The sequence below is a fragment of the Pantherophis guttatus genome, chromosome 8, assembly GCF_059756535.1.
Source record: "Pantherophis guttatus breed Tessera chromosome 8, ASM5975653v1, whole genome shotgun sequence".
Taxonomy (NCBI): Eukaryota; Metazoa; Chordata; class Lepidosauria; order Squamata; family Colubridae; genus Pantherophis; species Pantherophis guttatus.
In genome coordinates, this window is record NC_142070.1 from 15129084 (window position 1) to 15152978 (window position 23895).

Below are 23895 nucleotides of genomic sequence, written 5' to 3' on the forward strand. Positions count from 1 at the left end.
ATGGTGATGCTTGTATGAGGGGGCTGTGTGTGCGCCCACCAGCCAGCTACTCACACGGCCCAGTGGCCAATAGGACGGGGCCCATTATTGGGTTGCGACCCACAGGTTGGGGACCCCTAATCCGACACATCTGTCTCCAGCCTTAAATTTACAGCCTGTCATGGATAATCCCTAGATTTGTAATCCTAGCACATACATTGCAAAAGGCACTTTCCCAATGTTATTGGACTGATGCCCAGCAAGTTTAAAGATATGAATGCCTTCCAAGTTTAAGCTGTTGGGAATTGAAAGCTATTTTTCATTTTTGAATCACCTTTCCAGCAGATGTCTTTTCAATTTATTAGAGGCATCAATCCCTCTATATTCCTGGAAACATATTTAGTTCTTGTACTTATTCAAGTTCCTTTCATTCAGTTTTCTAACGCTGATGCTTTCTATATATTAAAGGAGAGCCATTAAAAAAAAAAGACTTCAAAGATTTGGACAATGAAACATTACTAGCATCTACTGAACGCCTGTATTAAACTATTATGATACGCACATTCAAAAGCTGTCGGATGCATTTATTTTAATTCATTGAATCATATCATAAGTGCATGCTGATGTGGGTTGAACAAGTACTTAACGATAGATTAATGGTTGTAAAATGGTTGTATTTTAAATAAAAATTAAACAACGGCTCTTCAAAAAGAGGAAGAACCCCCCCAACCATTTCAGATTGAGTTGAAATGTGATAAATTATGAAACTGATATAGCATATTTTAGGAAGATGGTCCATCAAACTGAATCTCAGAATTAGGGAGTTTTAGGCCAAAACAGATGTGAAAGGAAGACCTACTCCAGATTTTGAGTCTTTAAATATAAAATAAAAACTGAAAAGCATGGAGATAGAATAAAAGGGTCAATTCAATTAAAGATCTGCAATGTGAAGTGGTAAAATACCAATATAGATTTCCATCAATAGTGAGAACTAAGACACACAAACAAGTAATCCACAAACTTGAGAGTATTGTATTTTCACTGTCTTTGTTAAATGGCCAATATGGTTTCAAAAAGCTTTGGAGGAAGAATGAATGAAACCACCTTTCTGATGGATACAGAAAGATATCTCCAAGCAATAAAACATTGTGGTTTCTGCCTAACAGCTTTTCATCAGAATCCCCGGTGATTTGCTACATGTTAGTTGTAAATGCTTCTAAATGGCTTATATACCAAAGCTCCTTTTCCATGTAGTCTTTAATCAATATTTGTTTTCTTTAAAAAAAAAAACCATGAAAGGGAAGTGCAAAAAAACAATCCTCTTCAGACAAATGATTTACTATAAAAGTCTTCTTAAAAAAATATTTACCCTAGGTTAAAGCAGCAAACACTGGTTTTTAATTGTCAACAATGCTTTTCACTTTCTTTGCAAACCATAGAATGAAAACAGATGCTTGAAATGCAAAATATGCCAGTTTCAGTCCCTGGAATACCCTGTTCCAGGGATTCACATGGATCGGATAAATATGATCAGAAAGGCTGCTCCCTGCCCTAAAAGGTAAAAGGTAAAGGTTCCCCTCGCACATATGTGCTAGTCGTTCCCAACTCTAGGGGGTGGTGTTCATTTCCGTTTCAAAGCCGAAGAGCCAGAGCTGTCTGAAGATATCTCTGTGGTCATGTGGCCGGCATGACTAAACGGCAAAGGCACACGGAACGCTGTTACCTTCCCACCAAAGGTGGCCCCTATTTTTCCTACTTGCATTTTTTATGTGCTTTCGAACTGCTAGGTTGGCAGAAACTGGGACAAGTAACAGGAGCTCACCCCGTTACGTGGCTCTAGGGATTAGAACCACTGAACTGCCGACCTTTCGATCGACAAGCTCAGCATCTTAGCCACTGAGCCACCGTGTCTCTTGCTCCCTGGCCTACATCTAGGATTTATTGTTGTCAATCAAAACAAACCAGGTAAAATTAATCCATCAAACATTCCGACTTCATAAATGGTATCTGTGTTTCCATACTTCAGTAAACCGAAGATATTAGGCTAAGGCAGTGGTTCTCAACCAGTGGCCTGTGGACCCCTGGGGGCCACAATGTTGTCACAGGGGTCCACGAAGGCTTGCAGAAACATTACGATTTAAATCTTGAGTTAAGTCTTGGGAGTACATGGCCACAACAGGTATTTAAAGTGGGGGGTCCATGGTGAAGAAAAAGTGGAGAATTATTGGGCTAGGCCAGGGGTGGGCAAATGTGGCCCTTTTACAACCTGTGGACTTCAACTCCCAGAATTCCTGAGCCAGCTTGGCCAGTTTAGCTGTCTCAGGAATTCTGGGAGTTGAAGTCCACAGGTTGTAAAAGAGCCATATTTTCCCACCCCTGGGCTAGGGTAGGGCAAAACAGATGTAGGTTCCAATCCATGTTTGGCCTTGAAACTGACAGATGTGACCTTGGAAAAGTCCTCTTATTATATTTAAATATAGAACTACACAACCTTTTGGTAGTCATTTTTTTGTTGCCCTTGATATTTTGAGGAGTACTGAAAGCTGTAGCGGTGGGGCAGTGAGGGCAGGAACAGACCAAACACATAGACAGAGGTGAAGTTTCCTGGTTCTCTCCCATCCTTATGATTTTTGAGGGAAGATCTTTAAAAAATAAACAAACAAAACCTTTGTATCTGAGGGTTTGACGTTATAGGTTTGCTTACTTCCTGCCTCAAAATGGCAGGAAATCATACCACGGTATTTTAGACAGAAGAAAGAGGCACAAAAGGAGCTTGTAGATTATAAGTGGGTTGCCCAGAATTGGAAAAGAAACCACTCAAGCCGTCCTTGAATGATAATGGTTTGATGCATCTACTGTGTCATCCTGAGGTTTTGCATTGTGCTTATCCCTCCAGTGAGCGATGAGTAACTGAGTCAAGTAGGATGTAATGGTAGGAAGTTAGCAAGTAACCAATATAAACAGTGATTTCCCATCATTCAGTGGGTTTACCTACATTCTAAAGAGTTAGCACAGAAAAACAGGTAAGCATTTAGGTAAGCCTTTCCAAAACCAACAAAAAAAGGATGTGGTGGCTCAGTGGCTCAAATGCTGAGCTTGTCGATCAAAAGGTCGGCAGTTCAGCGGTTCGAATCCCTAGTGCCACGTAACGGGGTGAGCTCCCATTACTTGTCCCAGCTTCTGCCAACCTAGCAGCTCAAAAGCACATTAAAAAATGCAAGTATAAAAAATAGGGACCACCTTTGGTGGGAAGGTTCCGTGCACCTTTGGCGTTTAGTCATGCTGGCCACATGACCACAGAGATGTCCTCGGACAGTGCTGGCTCTTCGGCTTTGAAATGGAGATAAGCAGGGGTGAAATCCAGCAGGTTCTGACAGGTTCTGGAGAACCAGTAGCGGAAATTTTGAGTAGTTCAGAGAACTGGCAAATACCACCTCTGGCTGGCCCCAGAGTGGGGGGGGGGAATGGAGATTTTGCAATATCCTTCCCCCAGGAGTGGGGAGCGAAGGGGGATTTTGCAGTATCCTTCCCCTGCCACGCCCACCATTCCATGCCCATAGAACCGGTAGTAAAAAAAAATTGAATTTCACCACTGGAGATGAGCACCGCCCCCTAGACTAGCACATATGTGCGAGGGGAACCTTTACCTTACCTTTACCTTCCAAAACTAAAACCAACCCTTACACAGAGAGAAAATACTCCATTTGAAATCCATATATATATATATATATATTTTGCAAATGTCTATAGCTCCACCAACCTGTTTAGCCAATTGATCCTTCTTGCCAAAGCCGGTGGCTGCAGCAATATTTCCAGCGCCTTCCACCGTCTTGTGGGCTACAGCTGTCACTCCGGTGACAACAGCTCCCCCTACATTTGACACTTGCTCTTTGGTTTTCTCAGCCACTGTAGGGGGGAAAAACGTCAAAGATAAGAGAGGGAGAACATTTCTCAAGTGTCTTTTTCCAAGATCAACATGGATGTTTCTGGCTATCCACAGATGGCACAGGACGCAGTTTTATTAGGCATGCAAAAGAAAGAAAGAAAAAAAAATCACAAAAGCATTTCTCAGTTATATCCAACTTTCCCTACAGGCATACTTTGCCTCTAGTATACAAATATTTTAAAAAATTTAATTTGAAAAATATTTTTAACAAATATATTTATTTAAACTACAGTCGAAATTCCAAAATAGCCTTCCAGCTGGAGCTTCTGGCGGGATAATGCTTGCTTAAATATGCAAAGAATGGTCAGCCCATCTGAGCATTGTAAAACTAATCCTGTGTCCTTTCAATGTACCATGTTTCTCCAAAAATAAGACCGGGTCTTATATTAATTTTTGCTCCAAAAGACGCATTAGGGCTTATTTTTCTGATTAGGTCTTATTTTTGGAGAAATACGGTACTAAATGCATCCATCTGGCTGACAATCTTAACTGGGGCTTATTTTGGGGGTAGGGCTTATATTACGAGCATCCTGAAAAACCATGCTAGGATTTATTTTCCGGTTGGGTCTTATTTTCGGGGAAACAGGGTAGTAGTTGTATTTTTTCCAGATCATACAAGTGTGCAGTACCCATTTTAAAAACTCTTATCCAGTTAGTTCCCAAAGCCATTAGTAGATAATTCAAAAGAGGATGAACGCCTACAAAAGCCAATGAACCTGTTAAAACAAAATTGGGGAAAAAAACTGAGATGCTTTGAGTTTTAAGAAGGAAAGTAAGGGAAGATAATTCTTGTGGTTTCCCTTTTCTCTTCCCCACCCTAAATACCCCCAGAAGGACTAAAATGCCCCACCCTTTCATATCACATTGTCATTTGATGGCATTCTAATCTCTTTAGAAGTCAAACTGACTTAAGTTGTGGCCTCCAATATTTGTACATTCTTATCCCTGGTCTCCCTGATGGATGTTCATCAAATGAGTTGACCATACAATTGCCATCTTGTGATGCTTACAGACTGCTGTTTTACAAAAGTTATACACCAGGGCTGTCAAACTCCTGACCCGTGGGCTGAATGCGTCATGCGCTGGCCACACCCACACCCGGTTTAGTAAAGGGGGGAAAAGTCCCGATACGTCACGTGATGCCGCCGTGATGAAGTGAGTTTGACATCCCTGTTATACACAGTTGCTTATACTGACAAACCTGAACATTAACAGATTAACAGAGTTGGAAGAGACCTTATAGTCCAACCCCCTGCTCAAGCAGGAGACCCTACACCATTTCTGACAAATGGCAGTCCAATCTTTTCTTGAAAGTCCCAAGTGATGAAGCTCCCACAAGTTCCGAAGGCAACTTCTGTTCCATTGATTGATTGTTATCACTGTCAGAAAGTTTCTCCTCATTTCTAGGTTGAATCTCTCCTTGGTCAGTTTCCATCCATTATTCCTTGTCTGGCCTTCAGGTGCTTTGGAAAATAGCTTGGCCCCCCTCCTCTCTGTGGCAGCCCCTCAAATATTGGAAGACTGCTATCCTGTCTCCCCTGGTCCTTCTCTTCACTAGACTAGCCATGTCCATTTCATGTAACCGTTCTTCATATGTTTTAGTCTCAGTCCCCTAATCATAAAATAAACTTAAGTGAATTGAGTCTGCTTCATATAATCAGTTCAAATACATCAGGTTGACTTGATTCAAAAGTTGAACAGATTTTTACTTGGGCGCTAAAGTTTCTTCTGCACTATCCAAATCAAAATGTATCATGCAGTCCAATTTAATGTTTATTATTATATTTGTTTAGTAATAAAAGAAATGAATGATTTAACAAATGAAATCATAGATACTTCATTGAATTAGCTCCCTGTTGCAAATAATTAAAGGCTATTTCAGGGATGCAACAGGTTCATGCTAACTGAATACATAGATGAAAAGAGTTTGGTTCTATTTCCACCGAAGCTAGGATCAACATTATTCACATGTTCCAATGACCCTGTGCACAACAGATCTGTAGCAGTGGTAGGTTGCCCTTGGTTCGCACCGGTTCTATAGAACTGGTAGTAAAACTGGTGGGAGGCCCCGCCCACTGACCCTGATGTCATGAAAACACTTCTGTGCATGAGCTTCGCTCGTGCGCGGCCCCGTTACGAACTGGTAGTAAAGGTAAGTAGAACCCACCCCTGATGTGTAGACAATGAGCGTAGCTCTGGTGGTGTAAATGCAGAAGAGAAACAAAATATATTTAATAAAAGCTGACTAAAAATTAGGGAAGAGACAAGCAAGTTGGGGCCTTCAAATGGTAACTAATTGTTATGGATTAGGTTAGCTATAATCCAAAACATTTATAGGTACCTTTGATACAGATTTTGTAAAATACAATGATTTAGAGAATTAGGTAGAACTGCAGAAGTGCCCCAAGCGTTGGAGCTTCCTTCTTACATCCATATAGGTAGTCCTCAACCTACGACCACAATTGAGCTTAAAATGTATGTTGTTAAGTGAAACATTGGTTAAGTGAATTTGTCCCATTTTATGATTTTTCTTGCCACCTTTGTTAAGTGAATCACTGCAGTTGTTAAATGAGTCACATGGTTGTTAAATGAATCTGGGTTCTCCTTTGACTTTGCTTGGCGGAAGGACTTCTGAACCCTGCAACCGTCATAAATACGAGTCAGCTGTCAAGCATCTGAATGTAGATCCCATGACCATTGGGATGCCGCAACGGTCGTAAGTGTGAAAAATGGTCATCAGTCTCTATTTTCAGTGCCGCCGTGACTTCGAACGGTCACTGAATGAACTTTTGTAAGTTGAGGACTACCTGCATTTTATCAAAAAGGAAGTCACAAAGGAAGAAAATTTGAATTTGGTCTTGTAGCAGCTGTCATGTGATACCCAAGCAAGCTCAAACTTCTGAGATCCAGACATGAATTTCAGCTGCAGCTACGAGAGCCATAAGAAAAGAGTTCCTGGAAATATAATAACAGGCATATACTGTATATCAGTCACTTGATGCTGTTGAGGGAACACAGCCAATGATTGCACCGAAATGCTAAGAACCTATTTACTATTCCAGGGCCATCCTTGACTGCTGAAGATCATATTTCTAGAGTCTAGAGAAGAGATTTCCTGTTGTTTTGCCAACAACTCTGGTCGGCATCTTGAGAGTCAAAATGTTTTGCTATGCTGATCACAGATAACTGAGCAGGGACTGGCTGACTATTTTGCCAGCCACAGTTCCCATGAAACATCGGGAAATCTGTTCTCTTGACCGTGTTCACTAAACCTTGAAGCTCAACAGATACCAACTGTGGAAGTCTATGCCCGCATATTACTGTATATAACTAATTTTTGAACAGTTGGCCAGTGTATCAGGAATTCTAGGTATGAAAGCTGCTTTCAACGTAAGGAATAGATCAGGGGTGGGTTCTACTTACCTTTACTACTGGTTTGCATTGCGTGCGCGCGAAATGAGTGTGCGCACATGCTCTTCTGCGCATGCGCAGATCACCTATGATGACGTCCGGGTCAGTGGGTGGAGCCTCCCACCAGTTTTACTACTGGTTCTTGCAAATTGGTCCAAACCGGGGGCAACCCACCACTGCTACAGATGCCAGATGCCAACCATTAGCAACAGCAATAGCACTCAGACTTAAATACTGCTTTAAAGTGCTTTGTTACAGCCCCCTCTAAGCGATTTACAGAGTCAGCGTATTGCCCTCAACTATCTGGGTCCTTATTTTACCCACCTCGGTAGGATGGAAGGCTGAGTCAACCTTGAGCTTGGTGGGATTTGAACTGCCAAATTGCAGGCAGCCGGCAGTCAGCAGAGTTAGCCTGCAGTACTGCACTTTAACCACTGTGTCACCGAGGCTCATCCATTACACGTTTCTCTTGCAGTGAAAATAATCACTCAGGCCCACAGGTTATTGCCCAGAAATAGATATGGAATCTGGGCCAATACTTTGCTGGCTTTGCATTCCCCACAGATGGCATGTCGTGTGTTTGAATTGTCAGAAACTGGAATTGTACTACAGATTAATATCTCCAAATGTCCTCTCTGCAGGAATGTTCCTCTCCCAATAAGACCAATAATGCTGTTTCCCAAATGCCTGATCGTATCGCAGACATTTCCTTCCTAAATCAGAGCCTACTTTTTAAAGAACAGGCAAGAGATTTATTGATGACTTAGAACTAGAATTGCAATTATGGACTTACCTGTTGTGACACCGTGAACCACGCCCTCTTTGGTCTTTGACCCTATTTATCCAACAAAAATAAAAAAATAAAAATCAGTTTCAGTGGACACTGAACATAATGAGTTTTAGGAAGCATTAAGGATACAGTTCAAGAGTTCACACAACTTGTTGATCCTAAGTTCAACACAAATTGTTGTGTTTTTATAAAATAGTAGCCCACACAATAAACTGCAAATGATAGCTTAACATTAGGACTTAGTTCACACAAAGAGAATAACCCTTCTGCCTTTATTTGCCCAAGTGGGCATTCCAGAAACAGGAACTTAATTGGATACATCCTTTTTCTGGTGAAAAGTATTGGAGTCTTAACAATACAAATTTACATTCTTAATCTCCATCCCTTTTTTCCAATCATTGGTAAAATAGATTCCATGTTTGATAATATTCTCCATCCTCTTTCTGTCTAATTTTCAATGTCAGTCTATCCATTTCTGCACAAGCAGAAATCTTCTGCAGAAGAAGTCTTCCTAAAATCTTCCTAATTATCTCTTCACCTCGTGGTATATCTTCATTTTTCCAGTATTGTGCGAATATAATCCTCGCTGCTGTTAAGACATGTAATATTAAGTACATACTATTCTTATCATTTTTTCCTGATATTATACCTAATAAAAACTATTCAGGTTTAAAATCTACACCTTTCCCTATCATCTTTTCTAGCCACCTATGTATTTTTGCCCATTTTTTTTTTTTTTGCTTTTGCATAAGTCCACCACATATGATAAAATGTGCCCGTTTTTTGGTTACATTTCCAACATTTGCTAGACATATTTTTAAAACATTTTAGCTAACCTAGCAGGTAGTAGAAAGTATTGGAGTCTTTAGAGGTCTTTTGTGGCAAATTACAATTTATGGATGCAAAAAAAATTTGGATGCATGCATAAACCTTCCATATCAAAAAGATGCTTTAAACAGTTGTCTTTTGTGCATTTCAGTGGTGGGTTGCCACCGGTTCACACCGGTTCTATAGAACCGGTAGTAAAACCGGCGGGAGGCTCTGCCCACCAACCCCGATGTCATCAAAACGCTTCTGCGCATGCACGGAAGAACACGTGTGTGCGCAACTGCGGCCCCACTGCAAACCAGTAGTAAAGGTAAGTAGAACCCACCCCTGGTGCATTTGAATGATATAAGTGTGCTTAGCTGGTTTACGGTGACAGATGCAACTTTCTTGGAATTAGCTATACTTTTAATTGCCCCATGCTGTGAAATGAAACAACATCTATGGAAAATTCAGCTTTCCCACTAGCCGGGAAGCATGGATCACATACAGATACTGTATCCGGTTGGGCATGGCTAAATCTGCTGGCTCAGTTTTTTTAATGACTGGGATTCCATCAAAACAAATCTCTAAAGAAGTCCAATATAAATCTATTTTTTTCCAATTTGACTTCAAAATTAGCACATTATTAAAGTGAAGGTATGGTAATCTAAGCCAGGAATGGGAAATTTATAGTTTTCAGGAGTACCCCTTCCAAAACATACACGCATATCCCTTAAGTTTGCACCAGTAGTAAAATAGCTGCATTTTGTTGTTTTATCCTTAGAGAAGTAACCATTTGACTACTGTTTTTCTTTTTTTTCTGGAATTTTAGGGATTGGAATAGAACTGGGAAATTACTGGGAGGAAAATTCATTCATAAGCTCCTCTTAAAACCATGAAGAAACTGCTCTATAAGGACCCTCAAAAAAAAAAAAGGGGGGGGGACTCAGCCTTTGGTGTAGATGGAATGATTCCCTTTTCTTATCCTTTAAAAAGAATAACAAAGCCAAAAGATGGGCCAAAATATTTTGGCCATACTCTTCCTGATGACATGCTCACATTACTAGATGGCCTCCTCTGAAAGGTTGGTTTTTTAACAGATTAACAGAGTTGGAAAGGAGGACCTTGTAGGTCATCTAGTCCAACCCCCCCACCCAAGCAGGAGACCCTACACCATTTTTGACAGATGGCAGTCCAATCTCTTCTTGAAAGCCTCCAGTGATGAAGCTCCCACAATTTCTGAAGTCAACTTCTGTTCCATTGGTTGATTGTTCTCACTATCAGAAAATGTCTCCTTATTTCCAGGTTGAATCTCTCCTTGTTCAGTTTCTACCCATTATTCCTTGTCTGGCCTTTAGGTGCTTCGGAAAATAGCTTGACCCCCTTCCTCTCTGTGGCAGCCCTTCAAATATTGGAACACTGCTATCATGTCTCCCCAGGTCTTTCTCTTCACTAGATTAGCCATGCCCAGTTCCTGCAACCATGCCCAGTTCCTCAGAGAGTTGCTTGCCATATGTGGACAACTCTTTTTCTCAACAGTAAACCAGCCTAGACTATAATCTATTCTCAGTTATGAATGAAGGCAAATATATGTATCCCAGGATAATGTTGCAGGATGCAATCTGGATTGGTCACCATGACCAGAGGTTTAATCTTCCGAGTTTTCATACTCATGCTGGAGCCCATCCTCAGGGAACTTCTCTCTAGCAGAATGTCTGCTTTGGGCTACTCTATGTATAATATTTATGTGGTGCCTGGTTGTGTGTGGCTTTTTAGTTGTTGACTGGGGTGTTGATTGCTGGCTATTAAGTCATTGGCTGTTGTTTCCTTGTGCTGCCAAGCACTCGGTTCTTAAGTACTTGATTAGCTAGTGGTAAATCAGCACTCCTGTTGACTGACAAGCAGCCCATTTCCCAGGCTATTTTTGTCTCTGCTCAGCCAACAATCTTAGTAGCTGCAAAATTGAATGTATGTCCTTGTTCATTGCAATGTGAGGCTACCACATTGAATTTGGATCTCCTCGTCTGACTGCTTGCGTCTATTCTTGAATTCTATTCTCAGTTGGGTGAGGAGGATATGACCTATTAGAGCAAATTCGAGTAGGGGTAAGTATTAAGACACACGTGACCATAAAGTCAGGGTTCATCAGTGTCCATCTCGGTTAGCTCTACAAGTTAGATCTGGGCCAGATGATTGGATAGCAACCATGAATCTACTCTCCACAGGTGCAATGCATCCCTTTTGAATTTCTTTAAAATTTCTTCAAGGTGTCTCGCTGAAGAGACGCAAGCAATCCACCAATACAACAGTTATGGCATTTTTAAGTGGAATAAATATTATTACATCTAAAGTACATGCACTTAGTAGAAGTTTTAGTTATTTCCAGTTCTAAAAGTTTGCTATTCAAACAGTGCAAGAAATGTAATAATGTGTTTGGTTTAAAGGAGGAACATATTACCACAGGTCATCTTGATTGCTCATTCTGTACAGAATAGCAGCACGGAAAACAAATTCGGATTGCTGTCATGGTTAAAATGTTGACTCGAGACCAAGGAGACCCAAACTTCAGTCTATCTTCAAAACAACTTTTCTCCCCAGATTGTTTTGGGGAAGGTAAATTGAAAAAAAGGAATGCAAGGAATCTCACCTTGGGTTCCAGGACAAAAAAAAAAAAAGAATGAAAATCTAAAGAATTCTACATACATATACAAATTGACAGCCCACATCACATTAGGAACGTCACAGGTTCCTAATGAACCTTGAATCTGCATGAACCTCCAAAGTCTCTCTAGTTGCATCAAATCTTAATTTGACTGGGACACATAGGAAAGTGTGTATCCCACTAAAAATTGAATTTAGATCTGTAAGGGTCACCTGCTTGACTCGGGGGCTGGACTAGAAGACCTCCAAGGTCCCTTCCAAGTCTGTTGTTCTATGATTCTGTAAGGGTTTCCTGTTCGAGCAGCGGGTTGGACTAGAAGACTTCAAAACTCCCAACTCTATTGCTCTATGATTCTAGATTTCATTCAGTTTCATTCATATTTTCTTTCGGTCTTGGCTCCACCCAGTTCTTGACATCAGGGTTCCTGATGTGCCAATCAAAGGCTGTGTGGTTCTTGGTTCAAATAAAATAAAAATAAAATAAAAACCACACGCTCCAGATTTAGCGTCTCACCACTTACCCATATAGAGGACTCCTTCTTTTGTTTTCCCTGCTGCTTCTGCCACACCTTGCTTGGTTTTCTCTGCTGCTGCTACCATGCCTTCCTTGGCTTTAGTAAACCCTTTCATGAAAACGTCCATGGCCAAAATAGGTCAGTGTCCAGAACTGAAAAGATAGGTAACTTTTATTTAGTGTGTTAAGTCATTTAAGAAAGAATAGCATCGTGTTGTTTAGGAGGGAATAGCACATCTATCCATGCATCCTTAATCATCTTGGTCTAAACCAGGGGTCTCCAATCTTGGCAATGTGAAGCCTGGAGGACTTCAACTCCCAGAATTCCCCAACCAGCTTTGCTAATAAATATCCTAATAAAACTCTGATCCTTAAGCAGCCACTGAGTACATTTTTATTGATTTCTCTTGTAATGCAGGTAGACAGCATATTTAGGCCTGAGGAGATGGCTTTAGAAGAAGAGGGAAAAAAGCCCTCTTCTTCTATGAGCTTTTATTTATCAGAATTTGTGGGCTAAGGCAGCAGAGCTTAGGCTGCGACCTTGGCCTCTTAAGCAGAGGGACAAGGCAAATGACAAACTAGAGCAGGGGTCTCCAACGTTGGCAACTTTAAGCCTGGAGGACTCCAACTCCCAGAATTGGAGGACTTCAACTCCCAGAAGCAAAGCTGGCTGGGGAATTCTGGGAATTGAAGTCTTCCAGGCTTCACATTGCCAACGTTGGAGACCCCTGGTCTAAACTATGCAGATGGCTAAATATGGAGATAACCAAAGCATCAGGGAGTTGAAATGGGACAGAATCGTGCTCATTAAAACCACTGTCCTTCATGTATATAGTCAACAAAAACAACGTGATTATTTCCTGCGGACGAATGAGTGGCTTCCATCAACCAGGTATCTGTTGCATGTCATCCTGGCAGACTGCAGTTGAGTGCATTATCTCTTCGGCAAGGGTTTTCAGGTGCCCCCATTTCCCAAAGAGATCCACCATCCTGCAGCTTTTTAGTTCCTTCAGGGCAACATTCTTACGGGCTTGTAACTCTTTGCATTTTGGTGTTGTGGCGTTATGCATCTTTAAGTGGTTTACTTTTGTAAACGTTGCTTTAATTCATTTTTGACCACCGCCCTTGTTTCTTGTTTTAAAGGGACTGTTTCACAGTGGTGTTATTTTTTGGGGGAAGGGTTATGCATAGATCGTTGAACATTTCATTTCCGGCTTCATTCTAGCCTGAATTTTTAATTGTAAATATTAAAATTAAAATATTAAAATTGTAAAAATACCATTTTTAAAATGGTAAACTCATACTATCTCTTCACTTCATTTGACCCATAGTAACTACAGCGTCCAGTGATGGTTGTAGGGAAAAAAAAGCCAACTTCCACAAATAAAATAGAAGCACATATATTAGATTCAGAGGTTCGTTCATTTTTTTTTTTTTTTTTGATATTCCTGGAATTAAACCACCAAGGGAGTGAAAGGACCAATGCAATATCATTACACTCACATATTATATACTCGTACACTATGTCATTGTTTCTATAATCCTGGCGTGCCAATAAGCACAGATGGATGACTTCATGCAACATGCTAAACATAAAACCTTAGTCCAAAAATCGGGCTCATACAATCTGCTTAGGCTAGAATCATGATTTAGAAACCATCATATCAGGAAACTGGAGTCATGCAACATGCTAACGCAAAACTCAGCACACTACATTATGGCTCAATGTGATAAGTGAACCCAGCACAAATATTTCCTACATTGTAAATGTTTTTTATGAAACACTTGTCAGATAATATCAGATAATGGACTGGAAATGATTGATCACTGCCACATCTTGGGGTATATTCCAGATGGTACATTAACAACCCAATCCAAGCTAAATTTAGCAAGAGATTAAGTTTTAGTAATTAGTAATTTAAATTATATTTTTAATAAGTGAATGAGGTTACCAGCATGTAGCCTATGTCATGCATTGTGACTCACAAATAAACCTCAGAACAAACTTTACTCAAAAACAGAGACATATGGAATAACAACTGGAAGTTGCTCATTCCAGAGTGGCTAAAACATTAATCTTAAAGACTACAACAAATTCAGTTTTATCCAGGATTCTCTCACTAACACCCCAATCTCTTTTTTAAATGGTTGGGGGCTTTGTAGCTCATTTGCCTTTCAAAAAGATTTTAAAAATAAATTGGGGCTCCCGATTCTGCCAAGATGGCAGGAAAAGAAACGTAAAGCCATAATCTGGTATCACAGCAAGTTCTTCTGAACCACAAGCTTGTGAGTAATTCTTTTAAAATAGGAGTGTGAACTCAAAGTGGAATGAGGTGATGAGGAGGAGCCTCAGTCTGTCTCAAAGGGAGGATTCTAACATTAGCTGAGATCATGTTCAAAACCCACAATATGGTTTGTTTTTAAACGAGCCCTTATTGCAAAATATCTGAAAAACAACCAAAGACCCTTTTGTATCCTGAAAAAGTAGAAAGACCTCTTTGCTTGCTCAGTCACTTTGATTCATTTCCAATCACCAGTACAATTTAGAAGACAAAAATGCAACAATCATCTAAACTCACAGAAACAGTCATTATTTTGCTTCTCCCTTAAATTACTGGAGAAATTATTAATGTTGGCACCAGCATACCAGTGGGCACCAGCTTGGAAGCTAGACTATCAGCTCTGAAATAAATATCTGCCAAATTAATTGTGGGGGGGGTGAGGGAGGAAGAAAGTAATGGATGGACATGTGTGTGTGTGAAATGAGGTTAAGAGGATTTTTTTCTCCTTTGAACACCAAATCATTGAGAAGGCAAATCTTCAGATTTGCTTGATTATCTTGATTCACCAAAGGTTCCTCCAGCTTCCTAAAATAGAGAATTGGCTTTTCCTCTTGAAAGAGGGACAATATAAATCATAGGCACTTGCTAATTCCTATTTTTTTTCTCTTTCTCACCCACACAAGTCTCTTACACAAGAGAAACAGTAAGATATGATCATTATTTAACGAACTGGAAGACTGAGATGTTTTTTGCACCCCAGATTTCTAGCAGAATGGGTGCAACTGAATGTCCAATACGTTAGGCCACCTTCACTCTTTAGAGTCAAGGTCTTTTTCATTGGCAGCTAAAGAGCCTTAAAGGAGCTTTTCTTTGTATTCCTGCATTCCAGGCTACTATGAGAAGAATACGGGGCATATTTCAACCATCTGTTGAAGAGCTTACAAACCACTCTAGCTTTTCTGACATCCTTTAGATGCTCTCCAAAACAATTTCCATCACTCCAACCACCTAGGCTGGCTGAAACTCTGGGCATCTGGAGACCACCATGGATTAGAAGGCAGTATGCCTATTAGCATGGCTTATTTTTTCTCAGAATTCCAAGGAAACAAGGCGATTAAAACCAGAAGGAAGTTTGCTTATCCAGACATGATGTTTCAGCTAGAATATACATCAATTCTTCTCTGCCCTTAAAGATGCAGCTGGTAAGGCTGGTTCAGCATCAACAAGGAGATATATTTCCCCAGTTTCACTGCTCTGGCCATTCTTGAGATGTTCACTAAGACATCTATTATTACCAGCCTCAATTTTTCTTTCTCCCACAGCCAAATCTGTCTGCCGATTATTTATTTGCCTCTGTGCCAAAGCTTATTTAAGAATCTCAGATACTTCCTCCAAAGTCTTGCCCATGTGGAAGGGATTACTCCAAAAGCGAGCACGCACCGAATCGGCACAGTTTTCTTTGCACACTTACATAATAGCCAGATCCAAATAACACAGTGAATCAATATCACACCCAGCAAGGGCGATTGTCCTGTTGCAGCAGCTCCATCCCCAGTCTTTTCGGAAAAAAAAATATATCCCTACTTTACCCGCATTGATCCCCGGGATAGGGCACGCAACGAACCCCTCCCTTAGCAGCTTCCTGCGACCCCTCTTTCCCTAGAGATGCCTCTAAGTTACTTACCCCTTATGGTTTTATTTGCTTCGCGCCTCGCCTTGATTGCTGGAGCGATCAACAGTTAGTCTTTTTTTTTTAAAACAACTGTTTGATTTTGTAGAGCGAAGAAGGAGGTTCGGAAGAGAGAGAGAGAGAGGAAAAAAAAGAGGAATGGAAGCAAAGCTCCCCAAGAAATGCCAAGGAGGCGCCCAGCGCTTCCTTTCCACGGTCAGTACATCCCTGCCAAGGTCCGCCTAAGGATCAGTCGGTGGTACCCAGGCTCCGGTCCTTCCCAGGCGAGGCAAGGATGTCGCTGGGAAAAGGCAGGAAGGCTCCCCTCGCGGACCGGAGAGAAAACTGCGCCCCGCTTCGCAGCTCCAACGTGGGGCGGGCGAAGAGGGGAGGGGGTGGGAAATGTGGGGGGGGGAGAGAAAGCAAGTGTGTCTCTTCTCCCTCGTTCTTTGTGCTGGTTCGTCAGGTAGACGGGCGGCGCCCATCCTGGTCCCTTCCATCTTCCCGTGACTCCGCCCGGTGCCAAGTGGCCCCCCTCCAAAAATATATATATATATTTTAAAAAAGACAGCCGAGCTCTGGTTTCCCAGCTCTGGACTGGACGGCCTTATTTTGCCATCCCTGCCCACCCCTCGGGAAACCCTTGGAGGGGAGGAAAGGGATGCGCTACCTGGTTGGCTCCCGTGCAAGAAGGGTTGCGGGAGGGGGGGGGTTGGGGGAAACCGGGGAGAGGAGTATTTGGTGGGTACTGTTGCTTTTAGGGGGTTAAAACTCCTCCCCTTGGTCGCTAACCACGCCCTTTGGTTTCTCTCTTCGTCTATTTCCACCTGTTAAAGCCACAGGCTTATTATTGAAAGAGCCACTCTGGAAGGACACAAATATCCTTTTCGTGACTATAGAAAACTGAGGTAAACCTCAGGGGGAAGGTTTTTGAGGGGGGGGAAAAACTGAGGTAAACCAAAGGGTGGGAAATTGCAAGGAAGACATATTTTTGGGGGGAGAGAGGAGAGGAGAGGAGAGGAGGAGAGGAGAGGAGAGGAGAGGAGAAGAGAAGAGAAGAGAAAAGAGAAGAGAAGAGAACAGAAGAGAAGAGAAGAGAAGAGAAGAGAAGAGAAGAGTCGGAAAGGACCTTGGAGGTCTTCTAGTCCAACCCTCTACTTCGGCAGGAAACCCTACACCACTTCAGACAAACGATTATCCAACATCTTCCTAAAAACTTCCAGTGTTGGAGCATTCACAACTTCTGGAGGCAAGTTGTTCCACTGATCAATTGTTCTCACTGTCAGGAAATTTCTCCTTAGTTCTATGTTGCTTCTCTCCTTGATTAGTTTCCAGCCATTGCTTCTTGTCCTACCCTCAGGGGCTTTGGAGAATAGCTTGACTGCCTCTTCTTCCTCCTTCTTCGGACTACCCCCACCCTATTGGCCTTCTGGAAAGCAGTGAAGACCTGGCTTTTCCGGCAGGCCTGGGGTCGTTGATCTCGCTGTTGCAATCTTGCAAGATCCAGCCATGAATGGTGTGCATGGGCTTTTAATGTTTTTAAAATGTTTTTATAATGTTTTTTAATAATTTTTCTATGTTCGCATTATTTTTGCTGTAAGCTGCCCAGAGTCCCTTGGGAGTTGGGTGGCATAGAAATGCGATAAATTAAATTAAATTAATTAAATTAAATTAAATTCTTTGTGGAAACCCCTGAGATATTGGAACACTGCAATCATATCACCCCTCCTCCTTCTTTTCATTAAACTAGACATTCCCAATTCCAGCAACCATATGTTTTCTGCATTCTGCTCCATCCCATAATTGGGTACACCAGGTTGCCCTGACAAAAAAACACTTAATCTTTCCCCTAGTATAGCTGACAAAGGGAGGAGAGCCCGTGGCTTAGAGGTCTACCTAATATGCAAGTAGCCCAGAAGGGTTCAAATCCCAGAAGGGTATGACTAGCTGATGAGAGCTAAATAGCTTGAAATAGATCTATACTACTCTCCCTTTATTTCTTTGTCAGTAAAACATAAATTCAAGACATGTAGGGTTGACTTACAGCTGTAGCAGCCAATGCAGATCTGATGGTAATGTTGTTCTTAGTGTATCCTTGACCACTTGGACTGATGCACGAGTTGAAGTCTCTGAGAATTCTCCAAGGGCACTCCCATAGAGAGCAAGCTGGTTTATTCCAGGCATAAGGATATGATGCTATGTGAACCTAGGCAATGGGTTGAGTCAACTTCGGTTTCATTACTTTAACTTAATTAAACAAAATACCTGGTTTTAATTAATGTACAGCATGAAAAATATTGCCCCTTTCCTTCAAACTCTGCATATATGTGTGGCTGATTCCACTTGTACTCTTCAGAGAAGCAGCGACTTGATTGCTCCATGAAGCCATGGTTCATTTGATCATGGTTTGTTGAATAAATTTCTCTTATTTCCCAGGAGGCATTCGCTAAAGCGACAAATCATTTTGCAAGTCAGCCTTCCTAAAATTCATTTATGTATTTTTAAAAAGCAATTGTCTTTCATAAACTGTATTTCTTCTGAGAAAGGCATTTTGGTGGAAGATTTATCTTCTTCCCACGCTGTGGGAATAGAACGAATAAGAACCGCAATGTTTGCTGTTAGACAGGATCAAAGCACACTTTCAAAACTCTCTCTCTCTCCCCCCCCTCTCAAGCTTAATGTCTCTTAGTTTCCTGTTCATCTAATTTGGGCAGGATGCATTTATTTTTTTTCTTGGTTGAATTACCATGTCATTTTTTTTTTCCTGAAATGAAGTAGGCAGAAATAAACACTATATTTACCACATGGAAAGTGTAACTCTGAATTTAAAGGAAAAAAATAGGCAGGAAAAAGTATTATCAATAGAGATTGAAATTTGCTATAATGTTTCCTCCTCCTTTTCTTTGCACTGGTTGATGGGGGTCTTTTTGCATGTCTATTCTGTAGTATTTATTTTATTTTATTTATTTAGTTTGTCATGAGAATACAAGTATAAGTATAAACATAACATATAAACTTATAGGTATAAACAGGTATAAGTATAAACACAAGAAATGAATACGAATAAATGGGGACAGTAGGACAGGGATGGTAGGCACGCTGGTGCGCTTATGCACGCCCCCTTACAGACCTCTTAGGAATGGGGTGAAGTCCACAGTAGACAGTTTGAGGTTAAAGTTTTGGGGGTTTGAGGATGTAACAACAGAGTAAGGTAGTGCATTCCAGGCATTGACCACTCTGTTGCTGAAGTCGTATTTTCTGCAATCGAGTTTGGAGCGGTTTACTTTGCGTTTGTATCTATTGTTTGTCTGAGTATTATTGAGGTTGAAGCTGAAGTAGTCGTTGACAGGTAGGACATTGTAGCAGACAATTTTGTGTACTATGCTTAGGTCAGACTGTAGGCAACGTAGTTCTAGGTTGTCCAGGCCCAAAATTTCAAGCCTGGTGGCATAAGGTATTCCATTGCAAGCAGAGGAGTGGAGTACTCTTCTTGTGAAATACCTCTGGACCAGTGGTGGGATTCAAGTAATTTAACAACCAGTTTTCTGCCCTAATGATTTCTTCCAACAACCAGTTTGCCAAACTGCTCAGAAAGTTAACAACCGGTTCTCCCGAAGTGGTGTGAACTGGCTGAATCCCACCACTGCTCTGGACTCACTCAATTGTATTAATGTCCGATATACAGTGTGGATTCCAGGCAGACGAGCTGTATTTGAGAATTGGTCTGGCAAAGGTTTTGTATGCCCTAGTTAGCAGTACAATGTTACCAGAGAAGAAGCTTCGTAAAATTAGGATAACAACTCTTAATGCCTGTATGTCCCACTGAGTTCAGTATTCTCGTTGACAGTCAACGAGACTAAGTATGGTTAGTAGTTCTCCACCTCTTTAATCAATGAACCAGCCTCAGTGTCCTCTCATGCCCCTCCATGCAAAGAGGGTAAGAATCTGCAATGGAAGGCCTCTCCATACATAGGAATTCTCTTATCAATTAAGGATGAGGATTTCATGGATTTTCATTCACAAGGAGCAGCTCTGTAGGTTAAAGGAAGCTGTGCCTTGTGAATGCTCACTCTCTACTATAAAGCTATACCACCTTATCCGAAGAGCCAGATTATTACTAGATGACAACAAAGAGTTACAGAAAACTCTTGGCTGCTATCTTGTTTGCATTCTTGAATCTAAATCTGGTATTCCTACTTATAGTAACTGTTCAACGGGCAGCTTCCTCTGTATACCTTCAATGACTTGTTTTCATTAGTTACTCTTCCCACTCATTCGCTCCTTTTTAAAACTGTCTACTAATCAATCAGGATAGATCTGGATGGGGTTGGTCTACTAATCCAACCCCTTGCTCAAGCAGGAGAACCTATACTATTTCAGATAAGTGGCTCTCTGTTTTTTTCTTAAAAACCTCCAGTGGTGACGCACCTACCACTTCTGGAGGGAAGCTGTTCCACTAGTTAATTGTCCTCACTGTTAGGAAGTTTCTCCTTAATTCCAGCTTGCTTCTCTCCTTGATTAGTTTCCATCCACTATTTCTTGTCTTGTCTTCTGGTGCTTTGGAAAATAGGTTGACCTCCTCTTTTTTGTGACAGCACCTCAAATACTAGAACACTATTATCATGTCACCCCTAAGTCCTTCTTTTCTCTAGACTGGCCAAACCCAAATCCTGCAACCGTTCTTGATATGTTTTAGCCTCCAGGCCTTTAATTATCCTAGTTGTTCTTCTCTGCGCTTTTTCCAAAATTTCAATATTTGTGTGTGTGTGTGTGATGTGGCAACCCAAACTGGATGCAGTATTCCAGATATGGTCTTACTAAGGGTTTAAAAAGCAGTACTAATACCTCATGTGTGATTTTGATTCTATGCCTCTGTTTATACAAACTAGGATTATATTCGCTTTTATGGCTGCTGTCACACATTGCTGGCTAATTTTCCATATTTAATTAATGACAGCTTTCATTAAAGAATTCCATCATTAACCACATTCTCAGCAAATGTAAATTGATGACGTATGCACCGATAATTTTGAGCAACTGTAGGTAAAACCATTTTTATTTTTTAAAAAATCTAAAACTACGGTATTTTTTGGAGTATAAGACGCACCTACCTTTTTTGGTGAGGAAAAGAAAAAGAAATCTCCCTCTCCCTCTGAGCAATTTTGTCTCGTTGCAGCAAACAGCAAACAGCCTGCTTTACTTTCATTTTCATTTTCAGCATAGCTTGATTAGCACAAGGGGAAAAAAAAATCTGCTCCAGCAATTTACCTCTTTGCAGCAAGCAGCAGAGCCCTGCACAAAACAGCTGAGAGCAAATCAGCTGAGAGTCGGGAGGCCGATCCAATCAACTTGTGCTAATTAGCCTGTGCTGAAGCTGAAAGGAGCTGTTTTTTCTTGCTGTTTGCTTGCAAGAAGGTAACTGCTGCGAGGCAGAGGCCAAAGGGGGGCGGGGCAATGGGTGGGTGGGGCTACATTTGGTGTAAAAGATGCACCTAAATTTTCACCCCCTTTTAGGGGGGGGGAAAGGTGCGTCTTATACTCCGAAAAATACAGTATACTAGCTACAATTTAGAGAGAAAGTTGTAGTGATTTTTCATGTAACATGTTTTCAGAAGTACAGGTAGTCCTCGAGTTACAACCATTCATTTAGTGACCATTCAAAGTTATAACAGCACTGAAAAAAGTGACCTAACAACCAATCCTCACACTTACAACCATTGCATCACCACGTTGTGATCAAATTTCAGGTGCTTGGCAACGGGCATATATTTACGACTGGCAAATACAACTCAGAGTTATGTGATCACCATTTGCGACCTTCCAAGCCAGCTTCCAATAGGCTAATCAATGGGGCAACCTGAATTCATTTAACGACTGCATGGTTCACGTAACGACGACAAAAAAGGTTGTAAAATCAGATGTGACCTACATAACAACCAACTTGCTTAGTATCAGACATTCTGCTCCCAATTATGATTGTAAGTCATGGGCTACCTGCATTCTCAGCCTATAATTATAATTAAATTCCTTGCCTGCTCATTACCAATAGTTTCCCTAATATTGAGAGCAGGGGTGAAATCCAGCAGGTTCTGACAGGTTCTGAAGAACCAGTAGCGGAAATTTTGATTAGTTTGGAGAACAGGCAAATACCACCTCTGGCTGGCCCCAGAGTGGGGAGGGAATGGAGATTTTGCAGTATGCTTCCCCTGGAGTGGGGTGGGAATGGAGATTTTGCAGTATCCTTCCCCTGGAGTCGGGTGGGAATGGAGATTTTGACATATCCTTCCCCTGCCATGCCCACCAAGCCACACCACGTCCACCAAGCCACACCCACAGAACCGGTAGTAAAAAAATTTGGATTTCACCACTGATTGAGAGTCACATTTCTTTTTTTCCGAAGATGTTTTCTTTCTGAAAAAGAAAGATATGAAAATTTAAAAATCAAGGTAAAATGCACAACAAAAGCAATCCTCACAACGTCCACTTTCTACAGAGAAAACTTCCTTATTCTGTTGCCATTTAATTCTTCAACAAAGAATGGAATGAAAACTTAATGACATTTAACTGCTTTCATAAATAACTTTCTATCTTAAAATAAAAAACGTGAAAAGGAGTCTGAGAAAACAACACAACTGTCTCCAAGTAGTTAGATTTGTTCCAGACCATGCCAATTTGGCTGATCAGTAATCTGGTAATTTTTCAGAATGAAATATTCTGGAACAAGAAGTAATTATCATAGAATTGTGCAAAATTATAAATAATATAGAAAAAATGGACATGTCTCTCTCTTATAACATTAGGACAAAAAGACAGAACTCTACATAACTCTATTGTTGAATTAACAGTTTAACAGTTTAGCAGAGTTGGAAGGGACCTTGTAGGTCATCTAGTCCAACCCCCTGCCCTACATCATTTCTGACAGATGGCAGTCCAGTCTCTTCTTGAAAGCTTCCAGTGATGAAGCTCTCACAACTTCCAGAGGCAAGCTGTTCAGTGGTGGGTTGGCCCCGGTTTGCACCGGTTCTATAGAACTGGGAGTAAAACCGTCGGGAGGCTCCGCCCACTGACCCTGACATCATCAAAACACTTCTGCGCATGCGCAGAAGAGCGTGTGCGGCCCCGTTACAAACCAGTAGTAAAGGTAAGTAGAACCCACCCCTGAAGCTGTTCCATTGGCTGATTGCTCTCTAGCTGTCAGAAAATTTCTCCTTATTTCCAGGTTGAATCTCTCCTTGTTCAGCTTCCATCCATTATTCCTTGTCTGTCCTTCAGGTGCTTTGGAAAACAGGTTGACCCCCTCCTCTCTGTGGCAGCCCCTCAAATATTGGACCATTGCTATCATGTCTCCCCTCATCCTTCTCTTTACTAGAATAGCCACGCCCAGTTCCTGTAACTGTTCTTCCTATATTTTAGCCTCCAGTCCCCTAATCACCTTGGTTGCTCTTCTCTGCACTTTTTCTAGAGTCTCAACATCTCTTTTATAGTGTGGTGAATTGTAGTGAAGGTCACAGAGTTGTCAATTTTGAAAAGGATTAGATTAAATCTTAATAATTAATGTCAATGGATATTAATCATCTTGGCTATTTAGACCGTAATGTTCATACCTGGTCTATAGGCTACATCTAAGCATCTGCTTGTCTGCTGATCTGATGCAACACAATTATTTTTGAGTTCTTTGAGTACCTCTGGGAAGGCAAGAAGATCTCAGCTTTTTCTCTTTGCTTGTCCCTTTAATTTAATAATTAACAGTTCAGCAGAAGATACTAGGCTAGGCTAAAATAGGGTTAGATAGTTAGAAGTTCAGCATCGTTGGAAGAACTCAGCCATTGTATCATC

The 23895-nt window shown here is 41.2% G+C and overlaps 1 protein-coding gene across 1 annotated transcript in view; it reads right to left on the reverse strand.

Annotated features, from left to right (window-relative positions):
- Positions 1-16436, reverse strand: part of SNCA (synuclein alpha) — a 56038-nt gene extending 39602 nt beyond the window's left edge. Inside the window, exons 1-4 of the mRNA XM_034440481.3 lie at positions 16075-16436; positions 12116-12261; positions 8130-8171; positions 3740-3885 (exon numbers count right to left, since the gene is read on the reverse strand). Of these exons, the coding sequence (XP_034296372.1) occupies positions 3740-3885; positions 8130-8171; positions 12116-12236 (309 nt within the window). The 5' untranslated portion in view covers positions 12237-12261; positions 16075-16436. The remainder of the gene's footprint in view (positions 1-3739; positions 3886-8129; positions 8172-12115; positions 12262-16074) is intronic.
- Positions 16437-23895: the final 7459 nt, after the last annotated feature.